Source organism: Falco rusticolus, chromosome 16, assembly GCF_015220075.1.
Source record: "Falco rusticolus isolate bFalRus1 chromosome 16, bFalRus1.pri, whole genome shotgun sequence".
Lineage (NCBI taxonomy): Eukaryota > Metazoa > Chordata > Aves > Falconiformes > Falconidae > Falco > Falco rusticolus.
In genome coordinates, this window is record NC_051202.1 from 5,780,251 (window position 1) to 5,800,059 (window position 19,809).

General features: G+C 59.3%; 2 protein-coding genes across 5 annotated transcripts; one reads left to right on the forward strand and one right to left on the reverse strand.

Annotated features, from left to right (window-relative positions):
- Positions 1 to 579: 579 nt before the first annotated feature.
- NRGN (neurogranin) lies at positions 580 to 6,520 on the forward strand. Of its 2 annotated transcripts, none has more exons than XM_037409879.1 (3): positions 580 to 749; positions 2,900 to 3,109; positions 5,503 to 6,520. In XM_037409879.1, exons 1-2 carry the CDS (start codon positions 735 to 737, stop codon positions 3,107 to 3,109), a joined length of 225 nt encoding a protein of 74 aa, XP_037265776.1. In that variant the 5' UTR covers positions 580 to 734; the 3' UTR covers positions 5,503 to 6,520. The 2 variants fall into 2 exon arrangements, with proteins under 2 accessions (XP_037265776.1, XP_037265777.1); XM_037409880.1 differs by having other exon boundaries at positions 2,903 to 3,109.
- On the reverse strand, positions 6,473 to 19,621 carry ESAM (endothelial cell adhesion molecule). Of its 3 annotated transcripts, XM_037409874.1 has the most exons (8): positions 18,983 to 19,276; positions 18,629 to 18,747; positions 12,315 to 12,472; positions 10,910 to 11,123; positions 10,661 to 10,816; positions 7,873 to 7,995; positions 7,596 to 7,734; positions 6,473 to 7,140 (listed from the first exon to the last, which is right to left on the reverse strand). In XM_037409874.1, the coding sequence occupies exons 1-8, from the start codon at positions 19,189 to 19,191 to the stop codon at positions 6,789 to 6,791; spliced, it is 1,470 nt and encodes a 489-aa protein (XP_037265771.1). In that variant the 5' UTR covers positions 19,192 to 19,276; the 3' UTR covers positions 6,473 to 6,788. The 3 variants fall into 3 exon arrangements, with proteins under 3 accessions (XP_037265771.1, XP_037265772.1, XP_037265774.1); XM_037409875.1 differs by lacking the exon at positions 10,661 to 10,816 and having other exon boundaries at positions 18,983 to 19,621; XM_037409877.1 differs by lacking the exons at positions 18,629 to 18,747; positions 18,983 to 19,276 and adding an exon at positions 18,150 to 18,232.
- Between the last annotated feature and the right edge of the window lie 188 nt (positions 19,622 to 19,809).

Consider the following 19,809-nt stretch of genomic DNA (forward strand, 5'->3'; position numbering starts at 1 on the left):
GTCCACGTCTGGGCACATCACCCCGGGCCTTCAGCAGATGCTCGGTGGGATGTAGTGTCCCGCCATGCCCACCCTTCCTTGTCATCCTCATCCTCGCCATCCTCGTCCTTACCATCCTCATCCTCACACTCCTCAGGACCAAGACCGAAGTAGGTCATGAAGGTTTTACCCCCGTGTCCCGTGCAAACAAACCCAGGGGGCAAAACCCTCCTCCAGCATCACTGGGGGCCAAGCAACACCCCCCCCAGACAAATAACCCATCACCCCCCTTTTGTCGCAGCTTCACCCCTCTCCGTCCCCCAAAAAGTCACTGCAAATTTCAGCACGGCCCTATTAAACCCGCCACACCGAGGGCGAAACCCGAAAGCGCCGTTAAATATTTGATCGCATCCTCTGCGTGTAATTTTATATTACACAAAACTCCGACGCGAGCTGCCGGCTCCTTTAAGCATTAGGAGGGAGTTGGAGGCTGCGAAATAAAATTGGAGGAGGTTAAAAAAAAAAAAAAAAAAAAAAAAAGAGGAGAAAGGGAAAAAAAAAAAAAAAAAAAAATAAAAACCCCCCCAACTAAAAGCCTGGCAGGGGTGTAGGGCTGATAGGCTCGCCCGGAGGAAAGCACATTACGTAGGCAAGCGGCTCCGCTCAACTTGCCACCTGCGCCGGGAGAGCTGCCGGGGAAGCGAGACCCTGCCGGAGCCCCTCGCCCATCGCTGGCCGCCCACCCGTCCTCCGCCATGGACTGCTGCAACGTAGGTTTCCCCCTTTCCCCCCAGCATCTCACCTTTCTGCATTTAATTGATTAATATTGTTATTGCCCCCCCCTCCCCCCCAACCTCCTCCTGGAGCGGGGTACGGGGGCGGTGGAGGGGATTTGGGGTGGTGATGTAGGTGGGGGGGTATTTGCAGGGGGGTGATGCTGCGGATGGGTGCTGCACCCAACAGCTCAACCAACTCTGCGTCCATCCCCCCCTCACCCGGTGCTGCTGCAGCCCCCCAGGCCCATACCCCCACCCCAGAGCCCCCCCCCCCTCCCATTTCACACCAGTTCAGGATCCATCCCGCTGGGGCCAGCAGCCAGCCTGCACCATGGGCAGCATCCCATATCCCGGTCAGGAAAGTCCCCCCATCCCCAAATCCAGCTGCCAGGATGAGGGGTTCTGCTTTTATTCAGCTTTTTCTCACTTCACCCCCTGCTCCCCGCCCCCCCCCCCCAATTCCAATTACTCTCCAGGCAGGATCAGGGGTGGCTTGATGAATAAAGGGATAAATTGGGGCAAGCAAGGGGGCTGTACCCCTCCGTCCCCACCTGAGGGTGAGCACCCCTTGCCACCCAACCGCCAGTCGGCTCAGGGAGCTGATCCAGCGGGAAAGCACAACGTTTTTCCTCCCTTTCTCCCTCCCCTCCCTCTTTTTTTCCCCCTTTCCCCCCTTTTTTCCCCTTTTTCCCCCTCCTGCTTAGCCGCCAGCAGACAGTAGCTCCCATCTCCCCTCCTGGGCACCTCCAGAGAGGCAAAGCCCACCCTGGGTATAGGATTTATCCCCCCTGGATATAGGATATTCCCCGCCATATATAGGATTTCTCCCTCTAAATTTAGGATTTTTCCCTGGATACAGGTTTTTACCCTCTGCATGTAGGATTTCTCCCCCTGGATATAGGATTTCTCCTCTGGATATAGGTGTCTGTCATCGTCCCCCCATATAGGATTTCTCCCCTGCATATAGGATTTCTTTCCTGGATATAGGCTTTCTCCCCCTGGGTATAGGTTTTCTCTCCTGAATATAGGATTTCTTTCCTGGATATAGTATTTCTCCCCCTGGATATAGGATTTCTCTCCTGGATATAGGTCCCTGCTCCCCCATATAGGATTTCTCCCCTGAATATAGGATTCCTTCCCCCTGGATATAGGATTTCTTCCCCCTGGATATAGGATTTCTCCCATGGATATAGGATTTCCAGCCCTGGCTATAACATTTCCACCCTGGACATATCATTTCCCCCTCGGACCCGTCACTTAAGCCGCCGCCGCTCTTTTGCTCCCCTCACCTTTCACGACAGTAAAACAACCCGAGCAACTTTACGGAGCCGCGGCAAGCTCCGAGGGGAAGAGCATCCTCCTCAAATCTGCAGCTTCCAAAAAAACCCAAAACTCTTTTTAAGTCCTTTAAAGCCCTCCTGGGGTGATGAGAAGGATGCACCCCCGCCGCTGCTGGCACCAGAGTGTCCAGCACCAGCTTGCTCCTGTCTCGTTTATTTTTCCCGTGGGATTTTTCCCTCCTTGACCTCGGCGCTGGGTCCAACCGCTCCGGTGGGATGTGGCAGCAGGGGAGTGGGCTGTGGTGATTTATCCCTGGGGAGGCTTTTCCTCCCCTCCGGCATCACTCCCTTCCCTAATTTCCTGGTGTTTTCAGCCAAAGCCCTGAGGAGGTATGCGGGAAGATGCAACAGGCTGTGAGGGAAGGGGAAACTGAGGCAGAGCCAGCTTGGCTTGTGCAGTGTGACCCCCCCTGTGCCAAAAATCCCCTCCCTCAAACCCACCCTCTGCTCCCATGGATGTTCCTCTCCCTGTATCACACCCTTCGAGGAAGCAGGATCCAGCCCCAGCGGGGCTGGTGGGGTCCGGCTTCCTGCAGCCAGGTGGTCCAGGGGATAGATTTAGGGACGAGCAGGGGGCGAAGCATCTCCCCCTGCCGCACCTTCGGTTGCCCATCCCCTGAGACACCCGCAAGGCACCCTGATTTTTAGCAAAGGACCCTGATTTTTAACAAAGGACCCTGATTTTTAGCCAAGAAACCTAACTTTTAGCACAGGGGCTAATTTAGGACCTTATTTAATGGATTTAATTGGGGAGGGATGCCCTTTCTGGCGTGCCACCGGCCATAACCCTCCTGTTGGCGCCAGCAGGAGGGAGCCTGCACAAAGCTGGACGAGGACATCCTGGACATCCCTTTGGATGATCCTGACGCCAACGCGGCGGCCGCCAAGATCCAGGCTAGTTTCCGCGGCCATATGACCCGCAAGAAGATCAAAGGGGGTGAGATCGATCGGAAAACCAAGGACGCCGAGTGCGCCAACAGCACCCGCGGCGGCGACCTCCGCAACGGCGACTAGGTACGCCCCGAATCTCCCTTTTTCCCTCCAAAATCAGGTCATTTTTACAAGGATGCTGCTCCAAGCATCCTTCCCCATGCCGATTCGGGACGGAGAAGGGATTTTTCTTCCCAGGAGGTAAAAGCACGCAGGCAGGCAGCCCCTGCCTGCCCTAATTTTGGGAGCGCGCCGTAGTAGTTAGCATGGGAAGGCGAAGCCCTAGATTTGAATTGAATTTCTCCCTTAGCAACACCACCCCAAACGCCTCGCCTCAGCACATGCTATTTTTAAAAGCCTATGTCACAGTCTCCTGGCAGGAAAAGGTAAATTTAAAAAGCGCCCACGATGCCGAGGCCGCGTGGCATTGGGGCCTGGGGGGTGGTTGTGCCATGCCCTGTGCCGTGCCGGCGTGGCGAGCAGAGAACGGCCCCGGCTGCGCCGAAGGCTGGTTTGGGATTAGTGGTGGGGAGGTCTTGCTGCCGGCTTGGCCACGTGTGTGTGTGTCGGGGCTGGTGGGGATGCAGATGGGATGGAACTGGGGTGCAGTGGGGATTCAACGGGGATGAAGCAGGGATGCGGTAAGGATGCAATGGGGGTACAGTGAGAGTTCAGTGGGGATGCACTAAAGGATGCAGTGGGAATGCAGTAGGAAAGAACTGGGGATGCAGTGGGGACCAAACTAAAGATGCAGTGGGGATGCAGTGGGGATGCAAGCGGGATGAACTGGGTATGCAGTGAGGATGCAGTGAGAATGCAGTGGGAATGAGCTGAGGATGCAACAGGGATTCAGTGAGGATGCGATGAGCACGGACTGAGTATGCAGTGGGGATGCAATCGGGATGCAGTGGGGATTCAGCGAGGGTGCTGTGGGGCTGCACTGGAAAGGCAATGGGAAAGCAACGGGCAGTCAGTGGGGCTGCAGTGGGGATTCAGCGAGGATGCAGTCGGGAGTCAGTGGGACTGCAGGGAGGATGCCATGGGGATGCAACAGGGAAGCAACTGCCAAGTGCAGGGGCTGTGAAGCTTATTAGGGCCATGGGGTTTGTTAGGGCTGCCTCGTTAGGTGGGCTGGGCAGGCTTGCATCGGGTGAGCTGGGTTCACCCCCTCCCACCGGGGTCCTCTGGCCTGGGGGGCCCAGGCTGGGTGTCCCCCCACCCCCGGCTGCTGGGATGGGGCTGGGCGAGGGCAGGTTGCAGGCAGCAGGACACGGGTGCAGGAGCAGGGCACAGGCAGGGTGTGGGCGGGCTGCAAGTAGGGCATGGGCAGGGTGCAGGCAGGGTGTGGGCAGGGCATGGAGAGGATGAGAGCTGCAGGAGCAGGGCGTGGGCAGGGTGCAGGCAGGGGTGCTGGCAGGGGGGGGACGGGGCACGGAGAGGGTGCAGGATGCAGCAGCAAGGTGCAAGAACAGGGCACGGGCAGGGTAGGGGCAGGGTGGAGGGGCAGGGTGCAGGCAGGGTGCAGGCAGGACACAGGGTGCAGGAGCAGGGTGCAGGGACAGGGTGCAGGCAGGACACAGGGTGCAGGAGCAGGGTGCAGCAGCAGGGTGTGGGCAGGGTGCAGGCAGGGCGCAGGGTGCAGCAGCAGGGTGTGGGCAGGGTGCAGGGTGCAGGAGCAGGGTGCAGGCAGGGCACAGGGTGCAGCAGCAGGGTGCAGGAGCAGGGTGCAGGAGCAGGGTGCAGGCAGGGCACAGGGTGCAGGAGCAGGGTGCAGGAGCAGGGTGCAGGAGCAGGGTGCAGGAGCAGGGTGCAGGCAGGGCACAGGGTGCAGGAGCAGGGTGCAGGAGCAGGGTGCAGGAGCAGGGTGCAGGAGCAGGGTGCAGGCAGGGCGCAGGGTGCAGGAGCAGGGTGCAGGAGCAGGGTGCAGGAGCAGGGTGCAGGAGCAGGGTGCAGGCAGGGCGCAGGGTGCAGGAGCAGGGTGCAGGAGCAGGGTGCAGGAACACGGTGCAGGGTGCAGGAGCAGGGTGCAGGCAGGGCGCAGGGTGCAGGAGCAGGGTGTGGGCAGGGCGCAGGGTGCAGGAGCAGGGTGCAGGAGCAGGGTGCAGGCAGGGCACAGGGTGCAGCAGCAGGGTGCAGCAGCAGGGTGCAGGAGCAGGGTGCAGGAGCAGGGTGCAGGCAGGGCGCAGGGTGCAGGAGCAGGGTGCAGGAGCAGGGTGCAGGCAGGGCGCAGGGTGCAGGAGCAGGGTGCAGGAGCAGGGTGCGGGCAGGGCGCAGGGTGCAGGAGCAGGGTGCAGGAGCAGGGTGCAGGCAGGGCGCAGGGTGCAGGAGCAGGGTGCAGGAGCAAGGTGCAGGCAGGGCGCAGGGTGCAGGAGCAGGGTGCAAGCAGGGCGCAGGGTGCAGGGTGCAGGAGCAGGGTGCAGGAGCAGGGTGCAGGAGCAGGGTGCAGGCAGGGCTGACTGCTCTCTCCTTGCTTGCAGGGGCCACCAGGCGCTCCCCGGACCCCCTCACCGCCGAGCCCCCGCTGACCACAGAGGCCCAGGAGCCCCCGCTTCGCCCCGCCACCCCCCCGCATGCACCCCCCGGGGTCCCCCCACAGCCAGGCTCTGCCCCTGCCCCCGGCCGCTGCCCCCTGCCCCAGCCCCCCCCCACCCCAATAAACATCCCTGCCAGAGGCCCTGCCTGTCCTTTGTGCCCTTCGATGTCACCCGGCAGAGTGGTGAGGTCACAGCGGTGCGAAGGTGGGATGGTCACGGGGCGGGTGATGCCATACATGCATGTGTGACGTCACTGGCAGGCGTGTGGTGGCTGGTGTGACACCATCCAGCCACATGTGACATCACTGCAGGGCGTGCGATGGCTGGCGTGACGTCACGCAAGCGTGCGTGGTATGGCATGATGCCGCTCCTGAGTGGGAGACAGCTCATGTCACGCTTTGCAGCCATGAGCTGGGTGGTGTGACGTCACTGCTGGACGTGTGACAGCTGGTGTGACATCACATAGGCATGTGTCATGTCACCCCTGGCTGTGTGATGGCGGGTGTGACATCACACAGGCGCACACGACATCGCCGATGGATGCGGCAGCCAGCGGGGGGTCACACCGGCATGAGCTGGGTGCTGTGATGTCACACACTCGTTGTGACATCATCCTGCCTGACACAGGGTGTGACATCACGGTGACGGACCAGCGATGGGCCTTGGGGTGTGACAACACACACATGCCACAGAGGCTACCCTGAGGACCCCGGCCGGTGCGCTGTGACATCACACAGCCGCTATGACATCACCCGGAGGGACATGGGGCCCCCAACTCCCTGAATCCCCACAAACTCACCCAAAACGAAGGCGCCGAACAGCGCGGCCACTTTTAATCAGAAAACCCCTAAAAAAAGTGCGTGCCCCACCCCCACCCCCGACCCCTCGTTTGCCCCCCCTGCTTCTAATGCTCTTTTATGAAAAAATCCCCCATTTCAACTGATATATATATATATATATATATATATATATATAAAAAATAAGAGGATCCCCCCCTCCAGGCGGGGCCAGGGCTATTTTGGGGTGTTATATTTACGGGGAGACTCGGCCCCCCCAAACCCGAGGAGCCTCCCGCATCCATTAAACAACCCCACGACGAGTCCAGCTGCTTGAGGCGTCTTTTAAAAAGGAAAAAACCAACCCAAAAAGGGGAAAAAAAACACCCCAGAAAATGAGGGGGTGTCTGCGTTCTGCATACGAGCACCCCTTTCTTTTGGGGGTGGGGGGGCTCACACCAAGGAGCCGGCTCGGCTCTGTGCCGGCACCATGACGGGGATGGCGCCTGCCCGTGCCAAGCTGGAGGGGGGCAACGACCCCGGGGGGGCGGCCGGATCCTGGCGGCGCTGGGGGACCCCGTTAATGGTGGGGGGGGAGAGGCTGGGGACGCGTCCCCCTCCCCGGGGTGGGGGTCCCCGGTAGCTGCCGGTGGTGGTGAGGATGGAGGCGGTGTCGGAGGGGGGTTTGGCACCGTAGGGTCTCTCCCGGGTGCCGGCGATGGAGGACAAGGTGCTGGTTTTGGAGATGGTGTCCGAAGCCGGGCTCCTCGCCCACGTGGGGGTTTTGGGGGCCACGGCGTCTTCCCTGCCGAGAGGGGACAACGTCGGAGAGATCAGCGCTGAGCAAGCCCAATATTCCCCTCCCCAGCAGCCCCCCACCAAAGCAATGGGGCCCCCAAGGTGGTGCCACAGCTCCTGGACCCCAAAAGAGGGGAGCAAGAGGGAAAGGGGGGGGAAACAGAAGCGGAAAATGCCCTTGTTAATTCTGAAACCTAATGACGGCTGGCTGGAGATGGAAACCTCCTCCCCCATTAGCTCTGAAAACTAGCAATGACTGGCCAGAAATGGAAACCTCCTCCCCACTCCCGTTAACTCTGAAACCTAATGATGACTGGCCAGAGATGGAAACCTTCCTCCCCACCCCTCGTTAACTCTGAAACCTAATGATGACTGGCCAGAGATGGAAACCTCCTCCTCCCTCATTAACCCTGAAAGCTAGCGATGACAACTTGAACCGCCTCCGCAGGAGGGGCGCCTCACTTGATCTCGTTGGCTGCCTCCTCCTGGCAGTCACGTTTCTTCCTCCGGTAGCCAACGACTCGCTGGGCGAAGAAGATGACAGTGGCAAGGGCACCCAGGGAGCCCAGCACGGCGCCGGCGATGACTGCTTTGGTGCTAGCTGCCGGAGAGAGGCAGGGAGGTGGCGGGGACGGGGGGAGGTCGCCTCCCTCCTTATTTCCATGTGGACCCCACAGGGACCTCGTGGGGACCGTGCTCCCACACTCCCCAGCCCTGTGGACACGTACTCAGTACTCACTTGAGTGCACCTCCAGGAGGATGCTGCACTCGGCTGAACCCGCTTGGTTCTCAGCCACGCAGACGTAGAGACCCGACATGTCCAGGGAGAGGTTGGTCAGCTTGAGGGTGCCCCTGGCCCGGTCTGCGGGCGAGAAATTCAGGTGCTGCCCTGGGACCACCGGCCTGTGCCCCCCAAAACCTCCTTGGACAGGGAGCGGGCAGGGTTAGGGGGACATTGCCCTGGGGCAGGGTTAGGGGGACACTCTCCTGGGGCAGGGTTAGGGGGACACTCCCCTGGGGCAGGGTTAGGGGGACATTCCCCTGGGGCAGGGTTAAGGGGACAGTGCCCTGGGGCAGGGTTAGGGGGACACTCTCCTGGGGCAGGGTTAGGGGGACACTCTCCTGGGGCAGGGTTAGGGGGACATTCCCCTGGGGCAGGGTTAGGGGGACACTCCCCTGGGGCAGGGTTAGGGGGACATTGCCCTGGGGCAGGGTTAGGGGGACACTCTCCTGGGGCAGGGTTAGGGGGACACTCCCCTGGGGCAGGGTTAGGGGGACATTGCCCTGGGGCAGGGTTAGGGGGACACTCTCCTGGGGCAGGGTTAGGGGGACACTCTCCTGGGGCAGGGTTAGGGGGACACTCTCCTGGGGCAGGGTTAGGGGGACATTCCCCTGGGGCAGGGTTAGGGGGACACTCCCCTGGGGCAGGGTTAGGGGGACATTGCCCTGGGGCAGGGTTAGGGGGACATTGCCCTGGGGCAGGGTTAGGGGGACACTCTCCTGGGGCAGGGTTAGGGGGACAGTGCCCTGGGGCAGGGTTAGGGGGACACTCTCCTGGGGCAGGGTTAGGGGGACACTCCCCTGGGGCAGGGTTAGGGGGACAGTGCCCTGGGGCAGGGTTAGGGGGACATTGCCCTGGGGCAGGGTTTGGGGGGACACTCTCCTGGGGCAGGGTTAGGGGACACTCTCTGGGGCAGGGTTAGGGGGACATTGCCTGGGGCAGGGTTAGGGGGACACTCTCCTGGGGCAGGGTTCGGGGGACACTCCCCTGGGGCAGGGTTTGGGGGGACATTGCCCTGGGGCAGGGTTAGGGGGACACTCTCCTGGGGCGGGTTAGGGGGACACTTCTGGGGCAGGGTTAGGGGGACACTCTCCCTGGGGCAGGGTTAGGGGGACATTGCCCTGGGGCAGGGTTAGGGGGACACTCTCCTGGGGCAGGGTTAGGGGGACACTTCCTGGGGCAGGGTTAGGGGACATTGCCCTGGGGCAGGGTTAGGGGACACTCTCTGGGGCAGGGTTAGGGGGACATTGCCTGGGGCTGGGTTAGGGGGACACTCTCCTGGGGCAGGGTTAGGGGGACACTCTCCTGGGGCAGGGTTTAGGGGGACATTGCCCTGGGGCAGGGTTAGGGGGACACTCTCCTGGGGCGGGTTAGGGGGACACTTCTGGGGCAGGGTTAGGGGGACACTCTCCCTGGGGCAGGGTTAGGGGGACATTGCCCTGGGGCAGGGTTAGGGGGACACTCTCCTGGGGCAGGGTTAGGGGGACACTCTCCTGGGGCAGGGTTAGGGGGACATTGCCCTGGGGCAGGGTTAGGGGGACATTGCCCTGGGGCAGGGTTAGGGGGACACTCTCCTGGGGCAGGGTTGGGGGACATTGCCCTGGGGCAGGGTTAGGGGGACATTCCTGGGGCAGGGTTAGGGGGACACTCCCTGGGGCAGGGTTAGGGGGACACTCTCCTGGGGCAGGGTTAGGGGACACTCTGGGGCAGGGTTAGGGGGACACTCCCTGGGCAGGGTTAGGGGGACATTGCCCTGGGCAGGGTTAGGGGGACACTCTCCTGGGGCAGGGTTAGGGGGACACTCCCTGGGGCAGGGTTAGGGGACATTGCCCTGGGGCAGGGTTAGGGGGACACTCCCTGGGGCAGGGTTAGGGGGACACTCTCCTGGGGCAGGGTTAGGGGGACATTGCCCTGGGGCAGGGTTAGGGGGACATGCCTGGGGCAGGGTTAGGGGGACACTCCCTGGGGCAGGGTTAGGGGGACACTCCCTGGGGCAGGGTTAGGGGACATTGCCCTGGGCAGGGTTAGGGGGACAGTGCCCTGGGGCAGGGTTAGGGGGACATTGCCCTGGGGCAGGGTTAGGGGGACACTCTCCTGGGGCAGGGTTAGGGGGACACTCTCCTGGGGCAGGGTTAGGGGGACATTGCCCTGGGGCAGGGTTAGGGGGACAGTGCCCTGGGGCAGGGTTAGGGGGACACTCCCCTGGGGCAGGGTTAGGGGGACAGTGCCCTGGGGCAGGGTTAGGGGGACACTCCCCTGGGGCAGGGTTAGGGGGACATTGCCCTGGGGCAGGGTTAGGGGGACACTCCCCTGGGGCAGGGTTAGGGGGACATTGCCCTGGGGCAGGGTTAGGGGGACAGTGCCCTGGGGCAGGGTTAGGGGGACACTCCCCTGGGGCAGGGTTAGGGGGACACTCTCCTGGGGCAGGGTTAGGGGGACATTGCCCTGGGGCAGGGTTAGGGGGACACTCCCCTGGGGCAGGGTTAGGGGGGACACTCTCCTGGGGCAGGGTTAGGGGGACATTGCCCTGGGGCAGGGTTAGGGGGACACTCTCCTGGGGCAGGGTTAGGGGGACACTCTCCTGGGGCAGGGTTAGGGGGACATTGCCCTGGGGCAGGGTTAGGGGGACACTCTCCTGGGGCAGGGTTAGGGGGACAAAGCTGAAAGCATCCCCCAGCTGAAGCTTCCCAGGATTTTCCAACCCCCCCGCCCCCCGCCCCGCCAGCCCCCCGCTGTGCCACCTTACCCTGGGCAGGGGGGAAGAAGACCTGCAGGGTGGGGGCCGTGCGCTGCCACTGGTACCCGGGCGAGGGCTTCCCCTTCTCGGAGGCACAGCTCAGCGTCACGTTGGCTCCCACGGTGGGGCTGCCGTGCAGCTGGCAGCTGGGGGTGGCTGGTGGCACTGCAGGCACCCACATTAATCCCCAGAGACACCGGGGTGGGGGTGGGGGAGGGGGATTGTCCAAAGGAGCCGGGGTGACCAGCCGAGCCTTACCCAGGACGGTGAGGTTGATGACACCGATGTTCTTGCCTGTGCTGGTGTCGTCATCCACCACGTTGACGGTGCACATGTACTGGCCCGAGTCACGCTCCCGGGTGGCGTTGATGAACACCGAGATGTTGTGGGTGAGGATGGGGTACAGGAATCCCACGCGGGGCTTCAGCTCTGTCTCCTCCACCTTTGCCACCCCGTCCAGGTAGGTCAGGATCTGCATGGGGGAAAACACCTGCTTGGTCACATCTGGATGGTGTTGCAGGAGAGGAACCCCTCTGACAAATCCTGAATTTTGTGGAGTAGCCGTTGCTGCAGGAGCTCCCCGCATCCTCAGGTGTCCTGAGCATCCATGGCATGGGAACCGTGGGCATCTCCCCACCGTGGGCAGCACAAGTACCCCCCTGCCATGGGCACCATGAGCAGCTACCCTGTCATGAGCATCTCCCCATCATGGGCACCACGCGCATCCTCCCATCACGGGCACCACACGCATCCTCCCATCACGGGCATCTCCCCATCACAGGTACCATGAGCACCTCCCCAGCACAGGCACTATGATCATGCCCCCACTGTGGGCATCTCTGCATCATGGGCACCATGAGCATCCCCCAGTCCTGGGCATCTTCCCTTCATGGGTATCTCCCTGTTGCAAGCACCACAGACATGCTCCCATCGTGGGCACCGACCCATCATCACGAGCTTCCCCCCATTGCAGGCACCTCTGCATCATGGGCACCACAATCATCCCCCCACTGTGGGCACCTCCCCAGTGTGGGCACCATGAGCATCTTCCTACCAAGGGCATCTCCCCATCTTGGCTACCTCCCCACTGTGGGCACCACAAGCATCTCCCCATTGCAGGCACCACAGACATGACCTCATCGTGGGCATCTACACGTCACCATCACCATGAGCATCTCCCCATCAAGGGCGCCTCTCCATTGCAGGCACCATGAGCTTGCCTGTCATGGGCACCGTGGGCACCTCCATGTAGTGGGCACCTCTGCATGGTGGGCACCATGAGCAGCTCCCCATCATGGGCACCTCCCCATCATGGGCACCACTCCATGGTGGGCACCACGAGCATCTCCCCATCATGGGCACCATGGGCACCACTCCATCACGGGTACCATGAGCATCTCGCCATCATGGGCGCCACTCCATCATGGGCACCATGAGCTTTCCCCCACCACAGGCACCACAGGCACCTCCCCATTGCAGGCGCTACTGGCATGGCCCCATCATAGCCATCTCCCCATCACAAGTACCATGGGCACCTTCCCGTGGTGGACCTCTCCTCATCATAGGCACCACAAGCATCTCCCCATCGCGGGCACCTCCCCACCATGGGCACTGCCTGGCTTGTCCCCTCCCTCTCCCCCCACATCCCCTCCCCACTTCTCACCTGGAAGGGGCCAGCATCTTCCTTGTTCAGCAGCCAGGTGATGTAGGGCTTCTTCTGGGAGTGGCTGGTGTACCAGGCGGGCAGCACCGCTTGCTGCCCCTCCACCGAGAAGACCAAGCTTGTCCCCACGTGCACCTCCAGCACAGCCGAGGAGACACCTGCCCACAGCCGGAGAGAGAAGAAAACGGGACGTGACTCAACCCCATGCCATTTTCCCACAAAACCCCACCAATTGTTGCAAATCCTCCCCATTCCCAAGGGAAACCCCAACAATCCCAAGTTATTGCCGGGAGCTGGGCCAGCAGAACGTTCTTCCTCCTTCCCTGCCATGGGAAGGGCTTTCCGGCCGCTCTGGAGGATGCAGGACAATGCCGCTCCCTCCCATCCCCCTTTTACCCCCTGCCTGGGGTGGGGAAACCCCCCCAACTCCTGGGGGACCGCTGCCTCTCCCCAGGGGGCTCCCGCAGCCGGACACCCCCCTTTAGCACAGCACTGGGGTACCCCTGACCACCCCGATGCTGCACCAGATCCTCCATCCCATGGGATTTATTTTGAGGGGAGGCGCCCACATGCACCCCACAAGGCCTTCCTGTCATCCCAGCACCCCCCCTTTCTGCTGCTGGTGCTAAACTGGGATTATTCACGGGTGGCCTCCCCTGAACCCCCATCTCACCCCATCCCAACTCCTATCCCATCCCAAATACCCCATCCTTACACTCCCTGTGTCCCAGCATCCCCCCCAAACGCCACTGGGAGGAGGCAATGGGATACCAGTGGGTACCACGGACCGGAGAAGGATGCTCCGGCTCCCAGGGGAAGATTACTCCCCGGCTTTGCCTGTAAGGCTCAGCTGGAAAATTAATCGGCTCAGGCGAGGTCGGGTTTGCGCTGGGGTTGGTTTGTTTTTTTTTTTTCCCGGGGGAATGCCACCGAGGACCTGCATCCCGGCAGCTCCATCCCTGCATCCCGCCCATCGATCCATGTCCCCAGCTGGCCCCAGTCCTGCCAGCGCCCCAGGGATGCTCTGGGTTGGGATGCAGGGTGGGAAGGATGATGCTACCCCATCATCCCAAATCTTTGCTGCCACCTGGAATTTGGGGGAAAAAAACCTGGTTTTGAAGGATTTAGGGAGGCTCCAACAGCCTCACCTTCTTCTCTACAGACTCAAGGGTTTTAATTTGATATTTCCAGGGTGGGAAGAGGAAAACAAGGCCCCAGGGGGTATTTTTAGCCTCCTCCCTGCATCCGTTCATCCCCCTCCCGACAAGGCATCGGCACAGTTTCCGGACGGAGCCTTCCAGCTCCAGGCAGGAAACTCTGCTTCGGCCGATAAGTCTTCCCAGGAATTTAAAAAAAAAAATAAAAAAAATCAAATTTCCCTTCTCTGGTGAAAAACCGGGAGAAATCAGCCCCAGTCTGGTGAGGATGCTTAAAAATAGCTCACCCAGGCTAAGAACATAAACCCTTAAGTCCTGGCGAGGGGGAAGAAAAACGGCTGCCGGGCGAGGGAGGTGGCAGGGGGGAGCCTGCGTGCCACCCTAGCGTGGGCAAAATAATTGCTGCTATTATTATTATTAATTATAGACAGCTATGGCATGGAATAAAATCAACAGTATGGAAAAAGGACGTTAATTGTCTTGGAAATCTATGTCACGATCAAGATAGTTGTATTAAATTTAGTATAGAAGAAAATATATGATATCTAATAATTCTGTTGTAATTTATATAGTAAAATAGATAAGAGATAATATGCATTCTATAATCATAAATATACATATATAGTATAATAATCACAAATAAGCATATGTTTTTATAAGAACAGTGATAATAGTGGGGATGTGATAGTGCTATTAGTTACCATAACACTCATAGGAATGATAGTAGTGATAAAACCGATGTTAATTCTAATAATAATGATGTTAATGTTAATGCTAATAATAATAATAATAATATAGTTCATTAATGATGCAGATGGCATCATTAAATGACACCAGAGCTCCTAAACTTCTGTGCATCCCCAACAGCTGGGAAAATCCAGGTTTTTTCAGCCCAGCTTCTCCATCACTGTACATATAATTGTATTAAATTTAGATAATCTAGAAGAAAATATGATGTATATAATAATTATATTGTATTTTCTATAATAAAAGAGATAATGTCATGTACATTATATAATAATTATGAATATAATTATATTTTATAACAATGAAAATGATAGTTATATTAATTATATTATTGTTATTATTATTATGGCTCATTAATGATGCTAATGGCATCATTAAATGACACCACAACTCCTAAACCTCTGTGCGTCCCCAACAGCTGGGAAAATCCCGGTTTTCCAGCCCGGCTTCTCCATCAGCAACATTTTTTGGGCACAAAAAAGGTGATGGGCCAACAGGCGCTGCGGGTCCCTGGGGAAATCCAGGCTCTGGAAGATGAAAAGATGCTCCGGCACCGCCTGTCGTACCCCAAGGCATCCAAACAGCCCCATGTACTGCAACTGCAGCAAACCTGCCGGTGCCGGCTGCGGGCCAGGCCCCCCGTGTCCTCACCAGGGTGTGTTAACTCTGAAACCTAATGATGACGATGTTAATAGCGCTCTGTGGTTGCAGCTTTGCTCTGTCATCCTGAAACCGCGGTGGCAGGAGATTGCAGCTCCATCATCCCCCCCTCCAGCACAACAGGGAGAGGTGGATGGATCCAAATCTGGAGGCTGCTCGGTCCCCAAAATCCCCTTTTTCTTGCAGAATTCACCCCAAATTTCTCATCTGGGACAAATCTGACCCTAAAAAAGGGTTGGGAGAGCTGGTGCTCGAGCTGCAGGCAGGGGACCGAACCCTTTGGCATCAGCTCCAGCTTTAGCCACCTCGCCGCTTCAAATCCTCTAATGCTTTAACCAGATCGAAAAAATTAAGCTGCTCCCAGTGCTCATAGGCATATCAGCGGGGGTGGGGGGGAACCCTGGGACCGCCCGGCTGCTCTTTGGGCTGAAAAATCTGGATTTTTATCCAGCTGCCCTGAGCTAAGCACCTGCCCAGGAGTTTTCCCTCTGCTCCAGGCCATCTGCTTGGATTTTTTTCCATATGGAAAAAAAACCCCTTTACATTTACCTTTCGAAATACTTTTACATTTTTCCCCCCCCCCACGGAAAAAAAAAATAAATCTTTAAATGCACCTTTGAATTTTTTCCCTAGGAAAAAAATACCTTTAAATCCTTGCGCACCTGCAGCAACCTCGGGATTCATCCCCACACCTATATTAAACACCCCATCCTCATCCAAAATCGCATCGTTTCACCCCAAAAAAGCTGCTTCCCAGCTCAAGGTGCAGCCTGGACCTCCCCCCAAATTATCCCCCCCTCCCCAAATCAGCATTCCCCCCCCCCCCCCCCCCCCCCCCCCCCCCGACCCTATAAGCTATTAACCGTATGGGGAATTAATGCCTGGAGGCGGTTGGGGTTTGATGACCCCATTCGATAGGATTAAGGCGCCGGAGTCATGTGAAACCCAGACCCAAATTAAATCCTGAGAGACCAAGTTTGGGATTTAAAACACACAGCGGGAATCTGGCCGGAAAAATGAGTCCTTAAAAAAAAAAAATAACCCTTGGAAAAAGGTCAAGGAGCATCTCAGCGATGCGACGCAGCCACCCAGCTTTTTTTTTTTATTATTTTTGGGGGATTTTTTTTTTTTTCTCCCCTTAACTCCAACTATTTATAAACGGGCAGATAGGAGATGCCGGGCTGCGGAGCAGCGTCCGTTGGGAAAATCCACGGTGGCTTTTCTCATGACCCTGGGCGGGGGTGAGGGGCAGAAAGCGCCGTATCCTCCAGAGAGACCAAATTTGGGGAAAAAGAATTAAATAAAATAATAATAATACTACTACGTGACTTTGCTACAGATGGAAACGCGCTTTAATTCCTGATGCGGGAGAAGGAGGCGGCGATGGGATGGGAATGGGGATGGGATGGGGACAGGGATGCTGAGCATCACCCCTCATTCCGCTTATCCCCATCACGATCCCGTACGGAGCCTGCAGGGTGGGGACGGGCTGTTTGAAAGCGAATTTCCAAGGAATAACACCCGTTTGGGGCTTCAAAGCATCTTTTTGCTGCGGTTTTGTGCTCTTGGGCTCTACAGCATCACCCCCCAGGGCTCGGCATGACTTTTCTGGGGGGATCCATGAGGACCCCATGCAAATTAACGCTGTCGGGCTGCAGCAAAGGAGCATCCCGGTGGGATTTAAGGATGAAGTGACCACCACGCCTCATCTCAACGCCCTTCAATTAACTTTTATCAAGGAAAAAAAAACCTTCCAGGAGGGAAAATCAGTGGCTCCGGGTGCAGGGACCCCCACCCAGCATCCCGCCAGGGAGGAAACGCCACTGCCATTGTTTTTGGGGCCATTTCCTTTCCCCAAAGGCCTCTCCTCCGCTGGGAACGCCAAGGGATGTTTGCCTTTGGAGCAACCATGGCGTTTCCAAAAAACCTCAAATAGGGCTAGAGATTAGGGGGGGAAGGAGGGGAAAATGCCAGAGACAGAGGGAGGTTGAGACCCGTCACCCCAAAACCCACTGGGGTGGCCGTAAAGCACCAGTCAACAAGGGAAGGGGCAGGTTTTTATGGGAAAGAGGAAAAAAATTTGATTTTTTCCTGCCCGACGCCATGCAGGGAGGTGAATTACTGGCTCTGGCACATCGGGGTCCCCCCGCCATGGGGTGGCTTTTGGTTTGGGGGTGCTGGAAGGTGCCATTCAGCAGCTCCAAGGAACAAAGTGGCTTTTCCCGGGGGACCCTGATTTCTTCCTCTTGGGGCACCCCAAAGAGGGGATGGGGGTGGATCGCCACACACACACCCCCCCCAGCACCCACTTTCCTGTTGGGGTGGGGGGATCGAGAGCACGGAGAGGGGCTGGGGAGTGCCATGAGTCCCCCGGTACCCCTGTGTCCCACCCGGTGCCCCATGAAAGCTCCCCAGGGGGGGTCCCTGGGCTCCCATGCATCTGGCTGGATGCCACCCCACTGCTCCGCACCCTGCTCAGTGAGCCCCCAGTACCCCCGCGTCCTGCCCGGTGCCCCCCAGCTCCTCCACGCCCTGCCTGGTGCATCCCGGTACCCCCATGTCCTGCCCGGTGCCCCCACAGAACCCATAGGTCCTGTCCGGTGCTCTCCCAGTACCCCTGGGTCCTGCCTGGTGCGCCCCCCAGTATCCCGGGTCCTACCTGGTGCCCCACCAGTACCACCCCAGTACCCCATGTCCCGCCCGGTGCACCCCCCCCCAGTATTCCGGGTCCTCCCCGGTGCCCCCCCCCCCCCCGGTACACCGGGTCCTCCCCAGTACCCCCCCAGTACCCCTGGGTCCTGCGCGGTACCCACCCGGTACCCCGGGTCCTCCTCGGTGCCCCCCCCGGTACCTTGGGTCCTGCCCGGTGCCCTCCTCGGTACCCCCCGGTACCCTGGGTCCTGCCCGGTGCCCTCCCCCGGTACCAACCCGTACCCCGGGTCCTGCCCGGTGCCCTCCTCGATACCCCCCGGCACCCCCCGGGTACCGCGGGTCCTGCACGGTGCCTGCCCCCGGTACCCCCCGGTAACCCCCCGGCACCCCATGTCCTGCTCGGTGCCATCCCCGGTACCGCGGGTCCTGCCCGGTGCCCTCCCCCGGTACCCCCCGGTACCCCGGGTCCTGCCCGGTGCCATCCCCGGTACCCCGGGTCCTGCCCGCTGCTTCTCTGGCTCCTGCACATCCTGCCCGGTCCCCCCCAGCTCGCCCCCCCCCCCCCGCAACCCCCCGGTCCCCCCGGTCCCCCCGGTCCCCCCGGTGCGGCGGGGCTCACCCAGCAGCGCAGCCAGCGCCAGCGCAGCCCGCGGCAGCGCGCCCATGGCCGGACCCGCAGGTGCCAGAGGGGGGGGGCCGGGACCCGGGGGGGGGGGGGGGGGGGGGAGCCGCCCGCAGGTGGGGGCGGAGCCTCCGAGGGGGAGGGGCATGGGGAAGGGGCGGGGCCTCTTCCCACCCCAGGGGGGGTATCCCAGCCCCAGGCACTGCCCTCCCCCCCCCACACCGGGGTCCAAAGCAGCCCCCAGCCCCAGGCATGAAAACCAGCCCTGCACCGACAAATCGGTGGTAATCATTAATTATTTGGGTTATTATTAATTATGATATTAAGGGCACAATGTGGCACCCCAATGTCACCCACTGGGGGGGGCACAGGGACCCCTAAACCCTCCCCGGCTCCATCCTTCACCCTCCTCCTGCCAACACCCCCAGGGACCTTCAGATAAACACATTCATCCTTAAAAGCAAATCAAAAAATACCCCAAAAAAGGAGATTTGGGATTCTCCGGCTCCAGCTCCCTGGTTTCACGGAGCCTCGGGACGAATCCTGCCCGGCTCGGCCCAGGTTATCCCGGTCCTCGATCCAACCGGGGTCAGACCTCAAAGCAGGAGAGATTAGACGGTGGAGGAGGAGGAGGAGGAGGAGGAGGAGGGGCGGGGGGGGGGTTGGAATTAATCCCTTCTCGCCCTCGTCTCCCCCTCTAAATCCAGCCCGGCCGCCGGGATTGCAGGATCCCGCCTCGGGGAGCGAGGAAGCTTTGGGGGGATCAACCTGGCCAGATCCCACCGGGATCCCACCTTCCCCCTGCCAGCACCTCCTGCCTACCACCTCACCTCCTGGTCCACCTGACGCTTCGCTCTCGCTCCTGGCAGAGGCTCCTGGGGGCAACTCGCCCTCTTTTGGGGACGTTCACCCTATTTCGGGCACCGGGAGTGAGGGATCGACCCCATCCTCCTCCTCCTCCTCCTCCTCCTCCTCCTCCTCCTCCTCCTCCTCTTCCTTCTCCTCTTCCTCTCTCCGCCATCTCAGGGCTCAACTGCATCCGAAGATGACGCCAAACGCCAGCCGGGCAGCGGTCCTCACATTTTCAAACATTTTAGGCATCTCCACGGGGAAGGAAACCAGCTCCAGCGGCACTCCCCCCCCCCCCCCCCAAAGAAAAATAAAAATTAAACATCTCACATAATAACGACCCCTGGAACAAAGCCCTGGTGGAAATAACCCAGGAGAAGACCTCCGCATCCCGCCAGAATTCCCCCCTCGAGGAGGAGAAAGACATTTGCCGACGCCCGTACGTGTTTGTTTGATTTTATTAGGACCGACACATTCATCGTATGTCACAACTTCACCGATCGATGAGCTTTAGAAAATAAAAAACAACCGAAACCGCCAGCGCCAGCCAGCAAGATAATGGGGCTTATATAGTAACACGTCTGAAAAAGGCATTAAATGCGTCCTCCCCGTCCCCGTGTCCCCCCCCCGTCCCCATGTCCCTCCCCATCCCCAAATCCCACTTCCCCATTCTCACAGCTTTGATTGTATCCATAAGCATGGTTTGACAGGAAAAAAAAAAAAAAAAATGTTTCCCAGCTGCCAGGTTATTCTCACAAAGAGGCTAACTAGAATTAAAAAAAAAAAAACAACCAAAAAAAAAACCAAC

Coding starts and splice junctions, on each gene's coding strand:
- ESAM (XM_037409874.1), bottom strand. CDS start 19,191: ATGCAGTTGAGCCCTGAGATGGCGGAGAGAGGAAGAGGAGAAGGAAGA. Junction 12,473..18,628: donor CCCAAATCTCCTTTTTTGGG/GTATTTTTTGAT, acceptor GGCTGTGGGCAG/GTGTCTCCTCGGCTGTGCTG. Junction 10,817..10,909: donor CATCAACCTCACCGTCCTGG/GTAAGGCTCGGC, acceptor GGGTGCCTGCAG/TGCCACCAGCCACCCCCAGC.